Consider the following 17,980-nt stretch of genomic DNA (forward strand, 5'->3'; position numbering starts at 1 on the left):
TTTTCGTACAGTTGTTTTTTTCGATCAGGAAAGAAAAGTCTTTTGAATTATAAAAATAATTCCACTTTCGATACTTTAATTTAAAATGGCTCGTACTAAGCAAACAGCTCGCAAGTCCACTGGTGGAAAGGCTCCACGCAAGCAGCTGGCCACCAAGGCTGCCCGTAAATCCGCCCCATCCACTGGTGGCGTAAAGAAGCCACATCGCTACCGTCCAGGTACTGTGGCGCTGCGTGAGATCCGTCGCTACCAAAAGAGCACAGAGCTGCTCATTCGCAAGCTTCCATTCCAGCGCTTGGTGCGTGAAATAGCCCAGGATTTCAAGACTGATTTGCGTTTCCAGTCTGCCGCCATTGGCGCTTTGCAGGTAAGAGGATTTCTGGGCGGGTGTGTGGGGTATTTCAGGATAATCTTGTAACACCGCCATTTGCAATTGCAGGAGGCTTCTGAAGCGTATTTGGTGGGTTTGTTCGAAGACACCAACTTGTGCGCCATTCACGCTAAGCGAGTTACAATCATGCCAAAAGATATCCAGCTGGCTAGGCGTATCCGCGGCGAGCGCGCCTAAATGCGTCATCCGCCATTTTTGATTATAAAAGCGGTGACGGCGGCGACGAAGGTAAAAGAATCAGTCCTGGAGCCGACAGCCGCCGATGCCGCATAGTTTGTCTAAGATATGTCAATACTTATCTATAAGTAAAGATCGGAAGGAGAAATAATAAGAAATGTACTTCTTTTTTTTTTTGAAAAACTGCTCCACTTTTAAATCAGTTTATTTCTTTGTTATTACGATAGCTTAGTTGGTTGGGGTGGGGGAGAAGATAAGAAGAGACAAATGGAACATTTATTTAAAGACTATGGTATCCAGCATGGCTCCTAGGCACTGCACAATATTGTTCTGCATGACCTTGTCCACCTTCTCCTCCAAATGCCGTTTGGGATCCTGTTTGCCAACGTTTTTGATTGCCAGCTGTTCCGGAGTCATTTTCTCCTCGTCTTCAAGGGACTGAAAGCGATAGAAAGACAATTGATACAATACAAACGGAATGATACATTGGTCTCAAAATAAAAGCAACCTTGTTGTAGTTCTTGGCCAGATCGAGCATCTCTGCGACAGTATCCTCGTTTATGGAGCAATGATCGTTGTAGTCTGAAAGTGTCAGACCATCCTTCCACGACTTTTTATGCAAGTTTAAGAGCATCTTCTGCTCCAGCTCGTTCTTGCGATAGTTGATGCTAATTGAGTAGTAGTGACGGTTGAGTCCGTGTATCAGTGCCTGCACGGAAGGCTTCTGCAAATGTCCAAGGTTGGAGGTAGTCTGGCGCGGCTCCTGGCCCAGCACCAGCATATTCGGGTTTATTAGGCGGAATGCATCAATGACCACTTTGCCCTTAACGGACTGTATGGGATCGACGACAACGGCCACGGCGCGCTCGGAGAGCGCCTCGAAGGACTGCTGGGTATTTATGTCCACGCCGGACAACCAGCAGCCGAAGCCAGGATGCGAGTGATACCAGCCCACAACCATCTCCGGGCGACCTGTCTGTTTCAGCATGTCCAGCATCTTGGCCTGGAAAACGGGATCCACAGCCTCCACGGACACTCCGGTGCCAGTCTGGGGCATGGCAAACACATCAATGACCTGCACAGTGTAGTCATCCACGAACTCGCCCAGCATCAGACCCATCACTTCCATGGGGACACCGGCACGCCCGTGCTTCAGCATTTTCAACAGCGCCAGCGAAGAGATGTAGACCTGTTCGGCGGTGTCCACCACGGGAGCATCTGTTGGTGGGGCGGCTTGTGGCATAGCGCCACCGAGACGAAGCAAACGGTCCATAATACGGCTGTCGATTCGACAAAAAGTGAGTGTAATAACAGCACATTTATGATGATTCACGTCGCTTACCTTTGAGGTTTGAGGATAGCGTATACTTTAAGGGTTACTTTAAGTTATTTGTTTTATTTCTACGTGAAATTTGCTTTCCCACAACAACAAAATTCAAAGCAACTCGTTCTGTAAAAATGCAAGTAATCTAGAGCTCAGTGTGACCGCGAATTTATCGTTAAAATATACCGTCCGACACTCAGAATATACCGTCTCATTTCAAAAATATACTGACGACTTCAAAGGGGCTCACCCTGATTGGTATACCATCGAAGCTCCAATTTTGCCGAATAACATTCTGAATCTGCTCCATCTACTGAACATAACATCACGTACATTTCCCGTTGGCTCATATGTCGATCCAAGTACAGTAATTTAAGTACATGGAATGAAACTCGTTGTTGCCTACCGGTTCAAAGAGAGCCTTACCCGATTCAAGTTCGGTTATCGATACTATCGACTGGAAACGGGTGGTGCACGTCAAATATAAATTTTTCAAAAGTGATTAGGTTTACACTAGAAGCATCTCATAGGATATTACTGACCTCTTCCATCGCCAGCCGGCCTCCACTGGTAGCTTACATTCTTGCCTTTCATACAAATTTTAGGTTTTTACTGACTTTATTTGTATATGAACACTAAACAGTGTACCCGTAGTGCATGTACATCTGGTCTTACTCTGCCGCTAGCAAATATGTGACATTTTAGACGGTGCAAAATTTATTTTTTCTAAGTACTAGGCTGTTATTAAAAAGAATAACGTTAAATAATTGCAATACGACCGTTGAGTGCATGCAGGCGTTGCCACTTGAGTGATTCGTTGCGAGCAAACTTTCCGCAACGCAAGACCAAACACATCAAAATTTATGCACCATCGTGGCTGCCCGTCAAATGCCATGAGAAATACCCGGGTAATGAGGTCGCCGGCAAGACAACGATTTAAAGTTAGTACAATGCATTTTGCCGTCTTTATTGTGCCAATTAATTGCACAAAACATTTTGATTTTCCGTTGCCTTTCACCCAGGGCCGAGCCCCATTCATAGAGCTCGACTGGAGATTCCCAGACGCCCGAAAAATCATTTAAAATGCCATCACCGGGCGGCAAAGTCAAAGGTGGCCGCAGATCAGGCACTGGCCCAGGCACAGCCTCATCCCGCTCTAGGTTTGCTTTATAATTGCAACATTTGCTACTCCATTTTCCGTCTCGCTTTGGTAACAATAGCTTTTCCATCTGCCGACAACATTTTCCATTTGCCTCTGAGCTGATCTGCTCCGTGGCGGCTTTTCAGTTGCATTTTGTCGCTCAGCGTCAGCACGCGGATGGCTTTACATTTAACTATTTCGATTTGGGTTTACTTAGCCAACAGTTCTGTGTTGTATTTGAAAAGTTGTTAAGAGTTTATGTAACTATTTGTATGTAAATTGCGTGTAAATATTTAAGTTTCAAGCGAATCGAAATAAGGTATATTAACGTACAAGTTCTGCCCTCTGAAAGGTGGCAAATTTCAGCTGGGTTGTTATTTCGTATTCGTGTTGATTTCGTTGGTGGTTCCTTATCAGAATAGAAACACGGCCGCAAATTGTTTTTGTTGATAAGTGAACGGCAGAAAACTACGGGTAGTCGGGAGCTTTTTAGGGGGAATATTTCGGGTGTGAAACGTGACATATGATTACAGTCGAGCTTCCCTAGAACAAACTGTGTATCTATGTATATGCTCGGGACAATACATGAACAATGCAAAGCTACTCAGAAAATACTAGCTTTAAATATTAAGTTTTACGTTTAAGATCAGATGCAGATCAGGTACAGATATACATATTAATCAGTTCAGGTTAACTTGAGCTATATAGATTTGATTTGGAATGTAGAGTTAACGAATTTCGACAGTTTTTCGAGTGGAAACGTGACATTTGCTGACTTGGCGCTGACTTGAGGGTATTGCCATTCACAGTGATCAAAAGAAATAAACTCGCACCGTTTATCATTCAATAAATAAGTTCATATCTCACAACTGAAACGCTATCATTGACCTTGTCATCATAAAAATTAATCCAGTTGAAAGAAATGCTGTTAAATGCATTCAATCTCATTAATGGCATGCCACTACAAAAAACTAAAAACAAATTGAAGCTGAAAAAGAGAAAAAAACACGTTTGTTCAGCTGTGAAATTGACCTTTTATGGCCCCAGACTACCAAAGCCTCCAAAACAGAAAAGTTTGCTTTGGGCTGCCTCCACACTTGTCTTGTTGCCGCTGAAGCTATTTTTAAAAGCAATGAGCGGAAATACTTTACAATGATAGTGGCTCTAATTGCCAGAGAAAGACAAAGACCGGGACAGAGAAGAGGCAATAATAAGGGTCAACTGGGTAAAACATTTGTTTGGTGTTTTTGGTGGTTTTGTGGAACACTTTAATGTAACTTACATCTTTGATCTTTTGGGATCATTGTAAAGACCTCAATTTAAAGGTGGGAATAAGGGACATAAATTAAATTTATTTTTATTTTTTATTGTCGAACTGGAAAAAGCTTGAAGTATTCTCAGATTGCCTACCGGTCCGGCAAGGCGTTTTATAGTCCTAAAATTACTATATTTAAGGATGACCTGGCGGTCCTATAGTTAGATCATCATCGGGACCTATAAGTTTTACGAGCAGTAAATATGTGGTCGCTCTGTTTCAGTTTTCGGCTAACTCGAAAGCTCTGGTTGCATGGTGTAACTAGAACGGGGCAAGTCAGACCCAGCCAGGTGCACAACCACAACCACAACCAAAGATCTTCAAAACGAATTTCGTAATTATTTCCAGAAAAATAATGCATTATTGCTTAGATGGGAACGCCGAACTTCATATACCTTTAAATAAAAGCCGATTTAGCTATTTTATAAAGACATCGGTTCAAAGTATCAAACATGACATAATTATTGAAATTTCTAAATTGGGTTTTTTAATGTCCCCGTTTGGGGGTGCCTGTTGATAAAGGAACATGGATGATATGGTGGATCAAATGCAACAGAAGTGTTTGGTAGGTTTGAGTGCATTACAAACATCAAAGCTAAACTTGAATACCCTCTGGAAGGGAACAGAAACCGAAACAAAAACTGAGAGTTGCATGTCTGGGAAACTGCTTTAATTTCACTTTTCATTTTAGATCTGCCCAGCAAATCAGTGCAATTGCTGGATGGATAGGTACGAAAGGTGCACAGAAAGAGCAAATAATAATTATTTGTTGGCTAAAGAAAGTTTTAATTAGCGGACGAGCATTTAACATAATGAAGTCGTTTATGTGAAGCATTCAATTATAAAATTGCTCAATTTTCGAAAGTGCAACAAATCAGGGGGAATTAACTCAAGCTCGATTTGCATTCGGTTAATTTTTGCATTTCACTTTCAGATTATGACGTCACTACTGTCCATGGAGACGTCATCGCCAGCATCCGAGCAGCGGGAGCCAGAGGAGGAAGACTCCCACTCGACATCTACAACCCCCACACGAATCCCCCATCCTGCGGTTTCATTCCATCGTTCCGCCTCACTGCGCCTGCGCGGAACCAAAGAGCAGCTTGGCGTGGATGCCATGCGGCCTGCCGGCGGAGGTGGATTCAGTACGCGCGCCAAGCTCGGAGCCAGTCCATCAACCACGTTCGGCTCGCGCTCCGGTCCTATCCACTTGAGGCGTAATCGCAGCTGGAGCAATTTAGGCCACAAAACGTCGTCCAAGCAGGAAGCGGATGCAGTCCATGCATTATGCAGCGCAACCCAGAGTATGTCCCTAGCCCAGGAGGCGTCCACTGACGTCCCGGACGGCTTGGAAATGGCCAACAACATGACCAGCAGCAGCAGGTCGCGTAATATGGTAAGTTGTGGGTGGTTCGGTTTTATATTGATTTTCGCTTTCCGCTGCTGACCTATGTACCGCACTGAGAACCTCCCGGTGAGGACGGTGTATCACGCACTCGTAGTTGAAAGTAAAATAGATATTGCGAAGCTACTTTGGGGAAGAGCCTTTGTGGTAATTGAAGTAAGACGCAATAGGCTTACGTATGCATTCAACCGTTTTACAATTTTATGATTAGTTTACCTGTCGACTGAGGGATCGTCCTGTGCTCCGAGCACTTCTGGGTTTGACTTACAGTTGTATGAGTACTGCATGAAGTCTATTGAGCAATGCGGGCTGAGCATTTACACAGAGCGATAGAAAGGTCATTCGCATAGATGTCAAAGAAGAAGGTAGCAAGGTAGCTGTTCTGACAGTTTTATTATACATAGTCCTATTATTCAAGGATGTTTGACTTCTACTACTCCTACTATTCAAGGATGTTGGACTTCTAGTGGTCAAAGTACCGCTCACAGTTATTAATAGCTTTCAGTTTATTATTTTCCAAGTGTAATAAGAATTGATTTCCGAGTAAGACTTTGCTTAGACTTTCGAGGGCCATTGAAGTGGACTGTCTCCCTTTGTATGCCAATTCAAGTTTTAGATAACTATCTACTTTCTTAACATGATTCCTTGATCTCAGTTGTACAGAAGCGCCCTTGAGATAATAAACAATGGTTAACTTTCAGTTCTAATGGTTCTTCTAAAATTGTATATTATTTTGTTGAATTTTCAAACTCTTGAATCTTCAGAGATTAAAGGAGCGACCAATGGCATTACGGTGACAAGCTGGACTTTGGCAATGACGTGCAGCTTACAGTTGGCGAACCAGTGCTTGGCCAACACTTCCTCCCTCCTTCCTTCTCCTGTAATCCGTAGCGCAAGCGAACGAACGAACCAAACGCAAACCCCCCTCAAGCTGGCTTTGCATAATGCTTGGGGGAGAACAAAAAAGCAAACAAACAGTGGACTCATCTCACCACACCACCACTCACCTATTGGGTGGAGGCGGGCATATGTTTCGTTTCCACTTCCGCCTGTTCCGTTGCCAAAGTGTACCGAGGAAACAGCTGATACTCTGGGGTTTGTTTGTGCTTGTGCTGCTTATGCGGCGGGGGTTGAGAAAGGGAAATGCAAGTGCGCAGCCCCACTCTCTCTCTCCCTCTTGCACTCTTAAGCGGCTGGTACTGCTGCTCCCAGGGTTGTTGTTGCTGCTGTTTGCTTTTCTGCCTCTTTTTGGTGTCTTCTTCGTCTGCGTTTTTTGTTGCTTTTCGTGTTTCGTTCCCCTTTTGCCATGTGCCCAAGTGATTTGCGTTTCAGTTGAATTTTTCGACCGGACGCGTGCACAAGATTCGCGGTTGGCAGAGCTCTTTCTCTCTCCCCCTCTGCCCCTCGGCCCCTCAGCCCTGTTACTGTATAAAGTTTAAACATTTACAACGCGTGCAAGTGAGGCCTTCAGGTTATTGCTTCTCTGCTCAAAATCGAAGAACCCCAAAGTACAGTGGAAACCCCTTTAATTGAAGACAACACCAATAATTAAGCGTCGCGGCCATGGCTTATAAATGGTAATTACCTGCATGAAGGCTCTCTGTGTGGTTTTAGCCACAATTAGAGTGGCAGTTCGTTGGCCCTTTGGCGTTTTGCATTAATAATTTCTATTGATTTGACCTCTAATTATGTGTGTGCACCAGAACTGTTCTGGTGTAATATGTGTTATTAAAGGAAAGGACGGAAATATGGGAAAACGGGTGGAAAACCAGTTACCTATCCATAGAGATAGAATGGTACAATGTGGACAATTAATTTAAATATCTACCTGAAGAGAATACTGGTGCTGTTCTCAAAATACACAACTTCAACACGTCATGTACATATTTGTATAGTGAAACTTCCGCCACAGCATTCAGGGACGATTTTCGGGGAAGGTATGTGTGGGAGGTATACATTTTTCAGAACGGAGCGCAAAAGAAAATAGAACACTTCATAACGTTCCTCCCTCCTTGCTGACCCTGAAAAGTATGCCAAACTTTTGGATCCTTTTGTATTGCACCGAAAACATTGCCAAAAAAGTGTCAGATTCTTGTATACACTTTTGAGGCACAGAAAAGAATTTATTTAAAAGTTGAAACAAAAATTTAAAAAATGAACTTTTTACAATACTGATCTGAACAGCGATCGAATCGAAGCGGGTTGTAGAGGACTCTAGTTCCCAAACAATCTATAAAAACTGGGTGGTTGGTTTAGTTTTTTTCTCTCAGTGTAACCGAAAAGTGATTGTCAGCACGTGACCAGTACAAACCGACTTGGCTGACAGCCAAGTGGGCTAGAATGGCCATTACATGGCACAGGCCTGGCACTCACCTGCATTTTCAAATCTCTCCATTCCCATCACCCTCTTAGTTTCAATCAAAGTCATTGATTTTTCATAGTCAGCAGCTTAATTGATGGCACCTGTGTACCATATAAGCCTAGATAGATGCTTGGACGTGACTGTGGAAGATTCTTAAATTTATATTAGGTAGAAAGACGTCCAGAGCCGGCTCGAGTGCGTAATGTAACCGCTTCTGGCTGGAGGCTTGTTATGACATGGCCACAAACAACACCCGTTTGTTAGCCCATTGCACAGACAGCCCTCTCTTTCTTTCCCTTTTAGTCTTTCTTAAACTATTGTGTAGCCGTGCGTAAAAAGTTTCTTTGCTTAAAGTTTCAGAAATCTTTCCCAGAACTAGAGCCACTAAATGGAGCAAAAAACTCATTAATGGTTAGGTAATATATGCTGTACGAGCATTGTATATATGTACCTAAGTATGCTTATATGTTTAGCCCCCCCTCCAATCTGCAACTAGAAACAGAGGAGGAAAGTTAAACTGATTTGTCAGATTCTTTTCCCCATTTCGTTTTGCATTCAAAATCGCTGTCACCGGCTCGATTTCAGTCAACCAATTGATGAGTTGGTTTGGCCATTGCAAATGGGTCAGTGGTTCTTGAATCACTTTACATCGGGGACAACCAAAGAAACATTGCAGTGAAGGGTCAATGAACTGCAGGCTCTAATCGCAGGTAGATTGAAGTTGGTTTAAACTGTTTAGTTACACATACATATATAAAATGTCCACACGTCGAGTCTTCACACAAATGTTCAACTATATTGTAATTTTAATTATTGTTGGTATTCGTACAAAGATACAAAGATTATAAGAGGATACCTTGATCAAACTAATCACAAACTTAAAAAACGCAGACTTTCTTTCTTCTTAAATTACGATCTTTTTTAACCAACAAAAGTCATTTAGATATACATATCTTTGAAGATAGTCTTTCTTTACTCTCTTTTTGCCAAAGTGTTTAGAATTTAACGAGCTCAGGAAAGCCAGAGAAATGTATGCATTTTTGCATAATTTGTCAGACCTAGTGGGTTACTCGGGCAACCGCGACTGAAGTTAGCATGGTAGTCAGACTAGGGCCCAGGGGCCAACTAGCTAAATCCAAACGCTAAATACCCCCTTGGAGCCGGACTAATGAGCGGTTAATTGACCACAAAAATGCCGCTGACCAAATGGAGAACTTGAGAGGGAGCTGAAAATCAGAGCTCCGCAATGAAAGTAAGCAAAGCGAATACGAGCAGAAAATGTTTTGTTAAATGTCTGGCAACAAATTGGTTTTAGAGGCGTTAAAAATTCGAATTGGTTTCCATGCTTTTCTGCGCTTTATTGCAAAAATGTATGAAATCCATGCACGACTAAGCAGCAGCCGCGCAACATAAATAGAAAATACCTAAAGAAAAAATCTGAAGAAAAGGTGAAAGAAATAGTGTAAGAAAAAGATTAAGCGATTGAGAAGGCAGCCACCACAACGAGCAGTGCGAAGAGTAATCTGTGCGAAAGATCTCTGCCAATCTAGTCCAGATCGGTCTCTACATCTCAATCTAATCATCCATCTTGCAGTCTCTCAAGTTGAACGGCGGCAGTGACAGCAGCAGTAGGACCAACCCCAAGACGACGCCACTGAACACACCATCACCAGCTGGAGCGGCGGCGGCACACAACTGCATTCGCCAGGGGAATTGCATCAAGGCAACGGGCGGCACTGGCACTGCACCTTCATCGAAGTTGTCCACGCTGCATGAGAGCAAGGTGTCCCCAAAGACGCCACCAGTGACACCGGACTCGCCAAGCACCTATCTGGATGATGATCTAGACTCGATGTACTCCTTTGCCACCACCACCTCGGGGCGTTCGACAATGTCCTGCGAACACCCCTATGTGGCCAGGTAGGTGTATTATCTTAATTATCGTAATGGGCGCCTAATCTCTCCGGCTCTTTTCAGGAATGGGACCACTTTTAGCGGTCGCAAGATGAAGTATGTGGTGCACTGCTCCAACTACGCGGGGCAGGTGGGTCCCGACTATCTGACGCCCACGCAGCGGGCGCAGCGGCAAGTACGTCGCCTCAAGGAGCTTCTGTGCATAGCGCGCCAGGATCTTGAACAGAAGGACACTGAGATCTTGCGTCTGACACGGGAAGTGGTCGAGCTGCGTCTGTTCAAGGCGTCTCTGAGTTCACCCGAAGAACGTTCCGCTTCTTCCGATGCGGTGACTGTGCGCGAAGCGGAGCTTAAGACCTCCCAGGACGTGTCGCCCATTGTGGATATGGTGGACGACGGCAACGACAAGCATCTGGTGCGCCAACAGCAGCAGCAACTCTCGGCTATGCAGATGTCCGCTGAGATGCAAAGCTCGTACGCGGACTCGGGCCACTTCGAGGACCTCACCATGTCCTCAGTTCACTCCAAGGACTCGCAGACCCAGAGTGAGGTCTGTGGCACTGCCACGCCCGATGCGGAGCCGGAGGCAGCCTGTGGGGGCGAAGATGCGACCAGTAGTGTCGAGAACTACGAGATGCAGCGGCAAGAGTTGATTCGCATGTACGAGCACCGGATCGAGGAACTGATACGCAGCCAGGACGGAGCCACCAGCGACCTGAAGCGCAGCCACAACGACAAGGTGGAGGCACTGCTACAGAAGCTGGCCGAATGCAACACACGATACTCGGATATGGTGCCCGACTACGAGCAGGCGAAACAGCGCATCCGGGAGCTCGAAAAGCAGCTAGAGGATCTGCAGCGGAAGCTGGTAGAGCACGAAGACAAGCAGAACAAGATGTACCTGCACATGTACCAGCAGGGACAGGAAGCAGAGCGCATATCTCGCGCCGATCAGGTACAGTTGTGCTTGTTAAATCTCCGTGAAATAGTGTCTCATTCCACCCGTTGCGTTTCAGGCACTCGAACTGGCCCAGAGGAAACCGGAGAGCAAGGTGTCGATCAACGAACTGCTGCACCAGCTCCAGAGCACCCAGGACGAATTGGAGAACATACGCGTAAGATTCTTCAATATTTTCCTCATCCTATTTTCGGTTTTGTTTTGTGTGTTGCATTTTGTTGCATCGTGAGCCGCCACAACACCACAACACATCAAAACAGCATTCGCTTCACTTCTCCACATCTGTATGTCTGTGTGCGCATTGGGTTGGGGCGTGGCACTTCAATTTGGCGCTTTGCCTGGCTGTAAAAGCTGCAACTAATTGAAATGTCCGCCAATCAATTAAGCAATAAACAACATAAGCAACAATTTCAATTGATTTCGTTTTTAGCCATTAAGTACCATTTGCATAATTAAATAACTTTTATCCACAACACATTTAAACACATTACATTAAACGCAACGTTTATTTTCAATTCGTTTCTTTTGTTTCATTTCAATTCCGTTGCGAGTTCAATTACCGTAGAATAAGTACAGTTCACGTAGATCGGAGTGGAGAACATAATTTGCATGGCAGTAAAAGTACAGTTAACCGTTCGTTTTTTGTTCAATTTTAAGTCCAAATCGTTCCAATTATTGCATACCTTCTTGCCGGTCCTACAAATGTATACCTTCGTAGTTATCCTTTATTAAATTATCAACTTTGTTTTTATCCTTACAAAAAAAACATTAAAATTCTAAATATTTTGTCGTATAACCATAAACAAAACCAAAAACCAAACTATTTTTGTAGGCATCAGAGTGTAGAATGAGGGAGTGCGGCAGTAATCATGCTCTCCTTACGGCAAAGGAGGCGATTTCTTTGTGGGTTCTTGGCGCGCGTAAGGTTTGTAATAACAAAAAAACAATTTCCCCCTTCCTAAAATTCCTGTACAATCTACCTAACTGTTTTTTTTTGGTTTTGCAAAATTCCATTAAAATTACACACATCCACATCCACCATAAAAATAATATGTCCCAAGACTCTTCGAATACCGCGCTTAAAAACGGTATTCTTAGTTGCAACTTATAATTTAATCAATCACATTGGCTATATCGAACATTGGGTTTTATCATCCACGAACCCCTTCCATCCAAAACGTCTCGAAACTAACCCACATTCATTTGTCAACATTTGCGCTGTCATTTCTGGGCAAGGGTAAGGTTTTTGGGTTCGTAACTTCAAATCTGTTTCCGCGGGAACATTTTGATAATTTCCTAAAATGATTTGTTTTGTAAGTACATTTTGTTCATTCCAAAACCAAACCAAACAAATCTGTTCTATACTCGTAGAGGTATCGACTAGAGGTATGTTCAACATCATTAATACATCATGACACACAAGGCTAGATCACTTTCTATAACAGAACGAACACACACAAATAAAGAAATTCTCTAAATTAGCTCCATTTAGCATGTGGTCCATCCAACGTGTTCTCTTCAGTAATCTCGTATAACCAGTAAAAGAAACTATAATTCCCTTTCAACTTTTGCCCAAAAGAAACATTATCCCCTCAACTATATGTTCAGTGTTACATACATAACATAACCTAAATGTTCATATGGCATAGCACCATCAATATCGAAATAAACCAATTAATTGTAAATACATTTCTTCATACCTTACCTTACAAATAGTCTTATCAACAACAAACTTATTTCATCTTCTTCTTGCACTCTCTCTTTCTGACTAACCAAATTTATCCGAAACATGAAAAACGAAATGAAATTTACACAGACCATTTATCGGCGCTTGCTGGATGCTCAGAAGAATCGCACCCATGTGGACCCGGAGGTCACGCTGCAGTTCCTGAAGAGCGCCGTATTCTACTTCCTCACGGACAAGGAGAACTCTCAGGGCCACCTGCAGGCCATCGAGAGCATACTCGAGTTCACCGACGAGGAGAAACAGAAAATCGGTCTGGCACGACTTGCCTAAGCACTTATTATTATAATTATGGTAGAGATAACTGGCACGAGAAAGTCTCTAAAACTATGTTTAAATTTTTAGTCCCCGGCTAAATTTCATTGTTTTGTTTTGATTGTTTAACGAATTTATTTGCAATTTTATTTATTTAACTAAATAATTTTGTTAAATTAAGGGGTACAACAATATATTCTTTTCGGCAACGATGTCAAATTTGTCTTATAAGTTAGTTCTATTTAGATAATTTTCTATATAAGGCTTCAGGCATACCAAAACGTCCTTTATTAAAAGAGATAACAGAAATGATGTAGAAAATATAATTTTACAAAATCTAGGTACTTTTTGTAGCTGTAGTTAATCAAATGAGAGTAAGTACTAATCAACACCACATAGTCGTACAATAGCTTTCGTCGTGTTTCAGCGGAATTTTAATGGCAAATAAATGCAATAGTTTAAAATTTGAATTATTCCATGCGTTTAAAAATGGTTTAAAAATTCCGTTAGATTTCATATCATTCCAGATGGCATATTGCATGATGCTTGTCCTATGCTGCCGGTCCTTTGCCGATGAAGTGTGGGTAAAACGGCTTATAAAAACTAATACCATCGAAAGTAAACAAGAAAGACAATATTCCGTTGTTTCGTATGTTTATGGTGTAAACCACGAATTTTTGATTTTTAATTAATAAATAAAACGAGCGGGAACGTGTTGTCTTTTATACCCGGTACTCATTCAGTATATATGTACATACATACATACATACATATGTAAACTTTTGACTTATGTAACCCTTATAATATATAATATAATTGGTATGGGAGCTGACGAAGGCCGCATGCTTTCTCTCTCTCTCATCTCATCTCTTATCATCGCTCAGACTTGATTTACATTATTAATGATAATGGGCTAGAACAGTTTCCAAATACTGAAAGCATAAAAATCCAAACATCAGACACACTTTTTCTAATAGATTTTGGCCTCCAAAAATGTACGTCAATTAAATTAAGCCTAACCAGTCAGTCTCTGTTTTTAAGCTTTTTAAATTTAATCTAAAAAAGGTCAATATTAATTACGTTTGAAATCAGCACGAAAGACATTTTAATATTAATTAAATGAAATAGGGTATAAAAATGTCCATACTCATAGCATAAACCTGTTGAATAGCAACAATAACGTGACATTCCAAATACACTTACGTCGTATTAGATCACACTTACGTTTTTACCCAAATATATGGCTTAGATGTACCAAATATGTAGTTACTGTGTAGTTACCATGTACAAAAATACTTTTTTGTTTCAACCTTATTTTATAAACAAACCAGTAAAATTGGGTCGTTAAAATTAGACAATCTTGTAGGAATATTGATTCGAGAATCGGATAAAATTATGTATTCAGTGCTGAGGGTTCTAGTTAGCTAGTAAAGTTAGACCGAATATCAAAATCGGGAGATATGGTTTCCAATCTGTGACGGAAACAATTAACCCATTGTTAGCCAGGGGTATTTTAATATTCTACCAAGAATTATGAAAATTAAATCAGCGCAATTTAGAGCAGTTCAGGTGAAAGATATCAGGGTTTTAAGTGCAGAGGAAAGCATTGAATGGATCTACAAGAAGAATTTACAATCAGTAATATATTCTGCCATTTACCTAAAGTGGTTGCACTGTTTTAATAGAGGGGGCTTAAGTGGGCTAAGTAACTTTTTACATTGGTATATTTTATTGATTTTATTGCCACCTTGTCTAGCTTACACACCTTGCAACACCTTGTTGACCATTTTCGCTAAAACCTCTTCTTACGCAAAATGCAATAAAAGCAAGTGCTAAAAATAAACCAGTCAAGTAGGAAATTGATTCAGTAATCGGATAAAATTATATGGGCATTGCTAAACTATTTATATAGCTAGTAATATTCCACGGAATATCAAAATCGAGGAATATGTAAAATAGATCTTGAATTCGTCAGTATATTTACGGTATTTTTTAAAATGAGACGGCATATTGTGGTATATTTCTGAGCGTGGGATGGTATATTATAACGATAAACCCGCGGTCACACTGCATACATTGAATCGAGCGGTTGGTGCGGCGCGCGGGTCTTTGGAAAACAACAACATTCGCTAGAAGTTTACGTTAAAACCAAACTAAAAATTGTATAAAAATAAATTATATATTGGTGGTTTCGGGAGCCTTAAAAACAAAAATATGGCCAAAGGCCGGTAAAATAGGCCTATATTTATCCTTCATAAATATCCGAAATACAATTGTTTACCGGAAGGTCTCCCGAGCAAATGCTTCGTAGAGAAATCCATGTGAATCAAGTTAGAACCCGTGCGCGCGGTGTGTTGTTTACGCGGCGTCCGTGTGTAAAAATCGAAGCCACATCGAAACAATAATTACGCAAAGAAGTGGTAAATAATCAAATAGAAGAGTGACCCGCCAGGCAGGGGAAACAGTGATTAAAAGAGAGTTCTGAAAGTTAAAACAGATTCTCCTCCAAGTAAAAGTGCGAAGTTTTGGTGTGTTTTGTTGTTCATGTTTTTTTGGAAAACCGGAAACCCGTCGGAGTGTTTGTTGTGGTCGGTCTCCGGCAGCGGCAGCGGGCAGAGCTTATGCAAATGTGGAACTGGTATGATTATCGTAAAATAAAAAACTAGCATAAGGGTATGATAAACACAGCAATAAACAAGTATATTTCTTTGCTTTGTTGCCTTTCCGCGTGCCCTAGCAACTGCTGGGAAGGGTACCGTGCTCTACTTGGCTGGATTGTGTATTTTTAACAGTTTCTAAAGTTTTAGTAAATTGTAGTTGGCTTAACAGATTTCGAGCTACCACTCTTCGCTGACTGGCCTTCGTTGTGGGAGGGGTGTGAAGAGCAAACAGCAATAACAACACGAGACAACATTTGTGGTACCCAGCATTTAGCGGAGTGCACCGGTAGTGTGCCAATCTGGACGTGCGGAAGGAGTTGTTTGATCAAACATGGCCATTTTGCCATGTACTATTTGATTGTTATTCAGTCTGATTGCATTAACCTCCTTTGGCAAGGAATAGTCCAGTAGTCCAGTCATTACGGCATAGAATTTTGTCTACTATAATACTCGACTCAAAACAAATCCCGAGCAATGGGTATCATTCAGTCGGTCGAGCTCGTATGTTATTCAAATTTCTCATGTTCGGATTCCTCTCTCTCGCTCTCTTTCTCTCTGACTGTCGCATTTTTGTTTGCTTTGGTTTAACTTTCGGGCTACACTTACCCACACACACAAACACTCGCACTCTCGCACACCCTCTTGTCTGTCTGTCCTCATCTTCTATCTCGCTTGCAGTGTATTTAGCTGTTGAGCTATTTATACATTCATTAACGCATTCAGATCAATCCGAGCACGCCTCCTGCTCCCCCTTGGTTCGTCCATATCAATTGGTTTTGGGAATTAGCACAGAAATAAAACAAAGCAACAACACAAATCAGCGTAAATGACTTTCATTTATTTGCCTTGCAGCGTAATAAGGGAAGCCCTACGCCTTTCCGCGGTGCATCAATCAGTCATTCATTGTTTTTATTTGTTCTTTGATAAGGACTAGTTCGAACAGAATGTGAAGCTGACCCAGTAGCAGCTCCTCGCCCTTCAAAATCATATATTTTCATAGCTGCCGTCTTTCACGTGGGAGAAAATAAAACAGTGGCAGATACAAGAGAACAAGAAAACCGCTCTTATCAACACAAACTGCACTTTCACTCTCCCAACATATGGTCACGGACTCACGGGTCTGTTGTTGTCTGTTGCCTGAGTAATGAAATTCTTTTCTATTGTTAAATATTTACATACTTGATATTAATACGGAGGAGGCGGTTGAAAATGGGAAACTTGGGAACTGAGTCAGTACACGGGATAGGGACACATCCTATATGATGGTTTTTAGCTACAGTCAAACATCTCTTGGAGCTAAGAATCAATGGAAGGCTCCTAACGACCATACCCCAGTGGAGTGACGGCATGGGGAGGAGTGACTGAGTTATAGCGAGATTTCATTAGGCGTTTGATTTATCATCCCTTTTAATGATATACACATGCATGCTATGCGATTATGAAGTATGATATTTTCTTCCGGTCGATTTCGTGGATAGTTAGTACTTAATTCGAATTATATAATCGTCACTTTGGATTCTCTCATTTACGGAATCTGCCTCGAATCTGGTGGCCGTCTGTCTCGACTCTCACTCTCACGATTGCGGTATTTAATTTTTACATATGTATTTGCTGCTTTTGTTTTTCTAATGAAACACAATCTTTGATATGTCAGAGATGACTTCATGCATATTTTTAAGAGTACAACCTGAATGTAGGTCGGATCGAATCTGTTTGATGGCTTTATTTGATTTTATTGAAATTGATTTTTGATCCGATCAAAGAATTTGAACTTTGATTTCGGCACTCTGGTCGTATTTTCTTTTCTATTTTATACAATTGTTTAAAGAATTTTTGTTTGGATTTGCGGATATTCGCCTTTGAGTTGATTTTTGATTGTGAAGAATTTTAATGGGCATTTTAAGCATAATGGAATTTCTGTTCAAAGAATTTCCACAGGTTCAAATTAGTTCTATAACCTTTAAGGTGGGAATTATTCTCATCATACATCTGGGATGGATACAAATATATGGGTTGTTTGGTACACCCCAGCATTCTGGTCTTACAAGAGAGATATTTGGGGGATTTCCTTCAAACAAGCATTCAATTACGACACACAATTGATACGAAATCCTCACAGGACATCAGGCATCATAGCAGCACCTAGCCCACAGCCAACTGCTTTCAGATCGATTAATTGGACAGAATGAGTGCAAAAGCCATTTAAGCTACCATTTCCAACTGTCCTTACTTCCCATTTTCATTTATCAGAGTATCTTTTCTGATTATTTTTGTTGGCTATAAAACGAACAGAGCAGAAACGTTGTTGCAATTAGTTTATGTTGTGTCTTGTGC

General features: G+C 41.7%; 4 protein-coding genes across 8 annotated transcripts in view; 3 read left to right on the forward strand and 1 right to left on the reverse strand.

Moving 5' to 3' along the window:
* Positions 1-43: 43 nt before the first annotated feature.
* On the forward strand, positions 44-767 carry LOC6596516 (histone H3.3). Its single transcript, XM_002021475.2, has 2 exons — positions 44-367; positions 440-767. Exons 1-2 carry the CDS (start codon positions 86-88, stop codon positions 566-568), a joined length of 411 nt encoding a protein of 136 aa, XP_002021511.1. The 5' UTR covers positions 44-85; the 3' UTR covers positions 569-767.
* On the reverse strand, positions 758-1,991 carry LOC6596517 (26S proteasome non-ATPase regulatory subunit 14). The gene is made up of 3 exons (XM_002021476.2): positions 1,911-1,991; positions 1,077-1,848; positions 758-1,006 (listed from the first exon to the last, which is right to left on the reverse strand). Exons 2-3 carry the CDS (start codon positions 1,839-1,841, stop codon positions 845-847), a joined length of 927 nt encoding a protein of 308 aa, XP_002021512.2. The 5' UTR covers positions 1,842-1,848; positions 1,911-1,991; the 3' UTR covers positions 758-844.
* A 750-nt stretch (positions 1,992-2,741) lies between these two features.
* On the forward strand, positions 2,742-13,456 carry LOC6596518 (protein Hook homolog 1). 5 transcript variants are annotated; one of them, XM_026987631.1, is made up of 7 exons: positions 2,742-2,833; positions 5,283-5,744; positions 9,710-10,035; positions 10,093-10,984; positions 11,046-11,144; positions 11,820-11,912; positions 12,804-13,456. In XM_026987631.1, exons 1-7 carry the CDS (start codon positions 2,756-2,758, stop codon positions 13,002-13,004), a joined length of 2,151 nt encoding a protein of 716 aa, XP_026843432.1. In that variant the 5' UTR covers positions 2,742-2,755; the 3' UTR covers positions 13,005-13,456. The 5 variants fall into 5 exon arrangements, with proteins under 5 accessions (XP_026843432.1, XP_026843435.1, XP_026843433.1 ...); XM_026987632.1 differs by lacking the exon at positions 2,742-2,833 and adding an exon at positions 3,303-3,352; XM_002021477.2 differs by lacking the exon at positions 2,742-2,833 and adding an exon at positions 4,908-4,913.
* A 1,648-nt stretch (positions 13,457-15,104) lies between these two features.
* LOC6596519 (piezo-type mechanosensitive ion channel component) overlaps positions 15,105-17,980 on the forward strand; it is a 32,423-nt gene continuing 29,547 nt past the window's right edge. The window contains exon 1 of the mRNA XM_026987152.1: positions 15,105-15,624. The gene's annotated coding sequence lies outside the window, so the exon portion shown is untranslated. The remainder of the gene's footprint in view (positions 15,625-17,980) is intronic.

The sequence above is a fragment of the Drosophila persimilis genome, unplaced genomic scaffold (genome assembly GCF_003286085.1).
Source record: "Drosophila persimilis strain 14011-0111.01,24,50 unplaced genomic scaffold, DperRS2 tig00000124-arrow-pilon, whole genome shotgun sequence".
Classification (NCBI taxonomy): Eukaryota; Metazoa; Arthropoda; class Insecta; order Diptera; family Drosophilidae; genus Drosophila; species Drosophila persimilis.

What these genes read in the sequence shown, in the direction of transcription:
- LOC6596518 (XM_026987631.1), top strand. Translation starts at nt 2,756, where the DNA reads ATGCACCATCGTGGCTGCCCGTCAAATGCCATGAGAAATACCCGGGTA. An exon ending in GCAGCAGGTCGCGTAATATG is followed by an intron (nt 5,745 to 9,709) that starts GTAAGTTGTGGG and finishes TCCATCTTGCAG; the next exon opens with TCTCTCAAGTTGAACGGCGG. An exon ending in GCATATCTCGCGCCGATCAG is followed by an intron (nt 10,985 to 11,045) that starts GTACAGTTGTGC and finishes GTTGCGTTTCAG; the next exon opens with GCACTCGAACTGGCCCAGAG.
- LOC6596516 (XM_002021475.2), top strand. Translation starts at nt 86, where the DNA reads ATGGCTCGTACTAAGCAAACAGCTCGCAAGTCCACTGGTGGAAAGGCT. An exon ending in CCGCCATTGGCGCTTTGCAG is followed by an intron (nt 368 to 439) that starts GTAAGAGGATTT and finishes TTGCAATTGCAG; the next exon opens with GAGGCTTCTGAAGCGTATTT.
- LOC6596517 (XM_002021476.2), bottom strand. Translation starts at nt 1,841, where the DNA reads ATGGACCGTTTGCTTCGTCTCGGTGGCGCTATGCCACAAGCCGCCCCA. An exon ending in TGGCCAAGAACTACAACAAG is followed by an intron (nt 1,007 to 1,076) that starts GTTGCTTTTATT and finishes TATCGCTTTCAG; the next exon opens with TCCCTTGAAGACGAGGAGAA.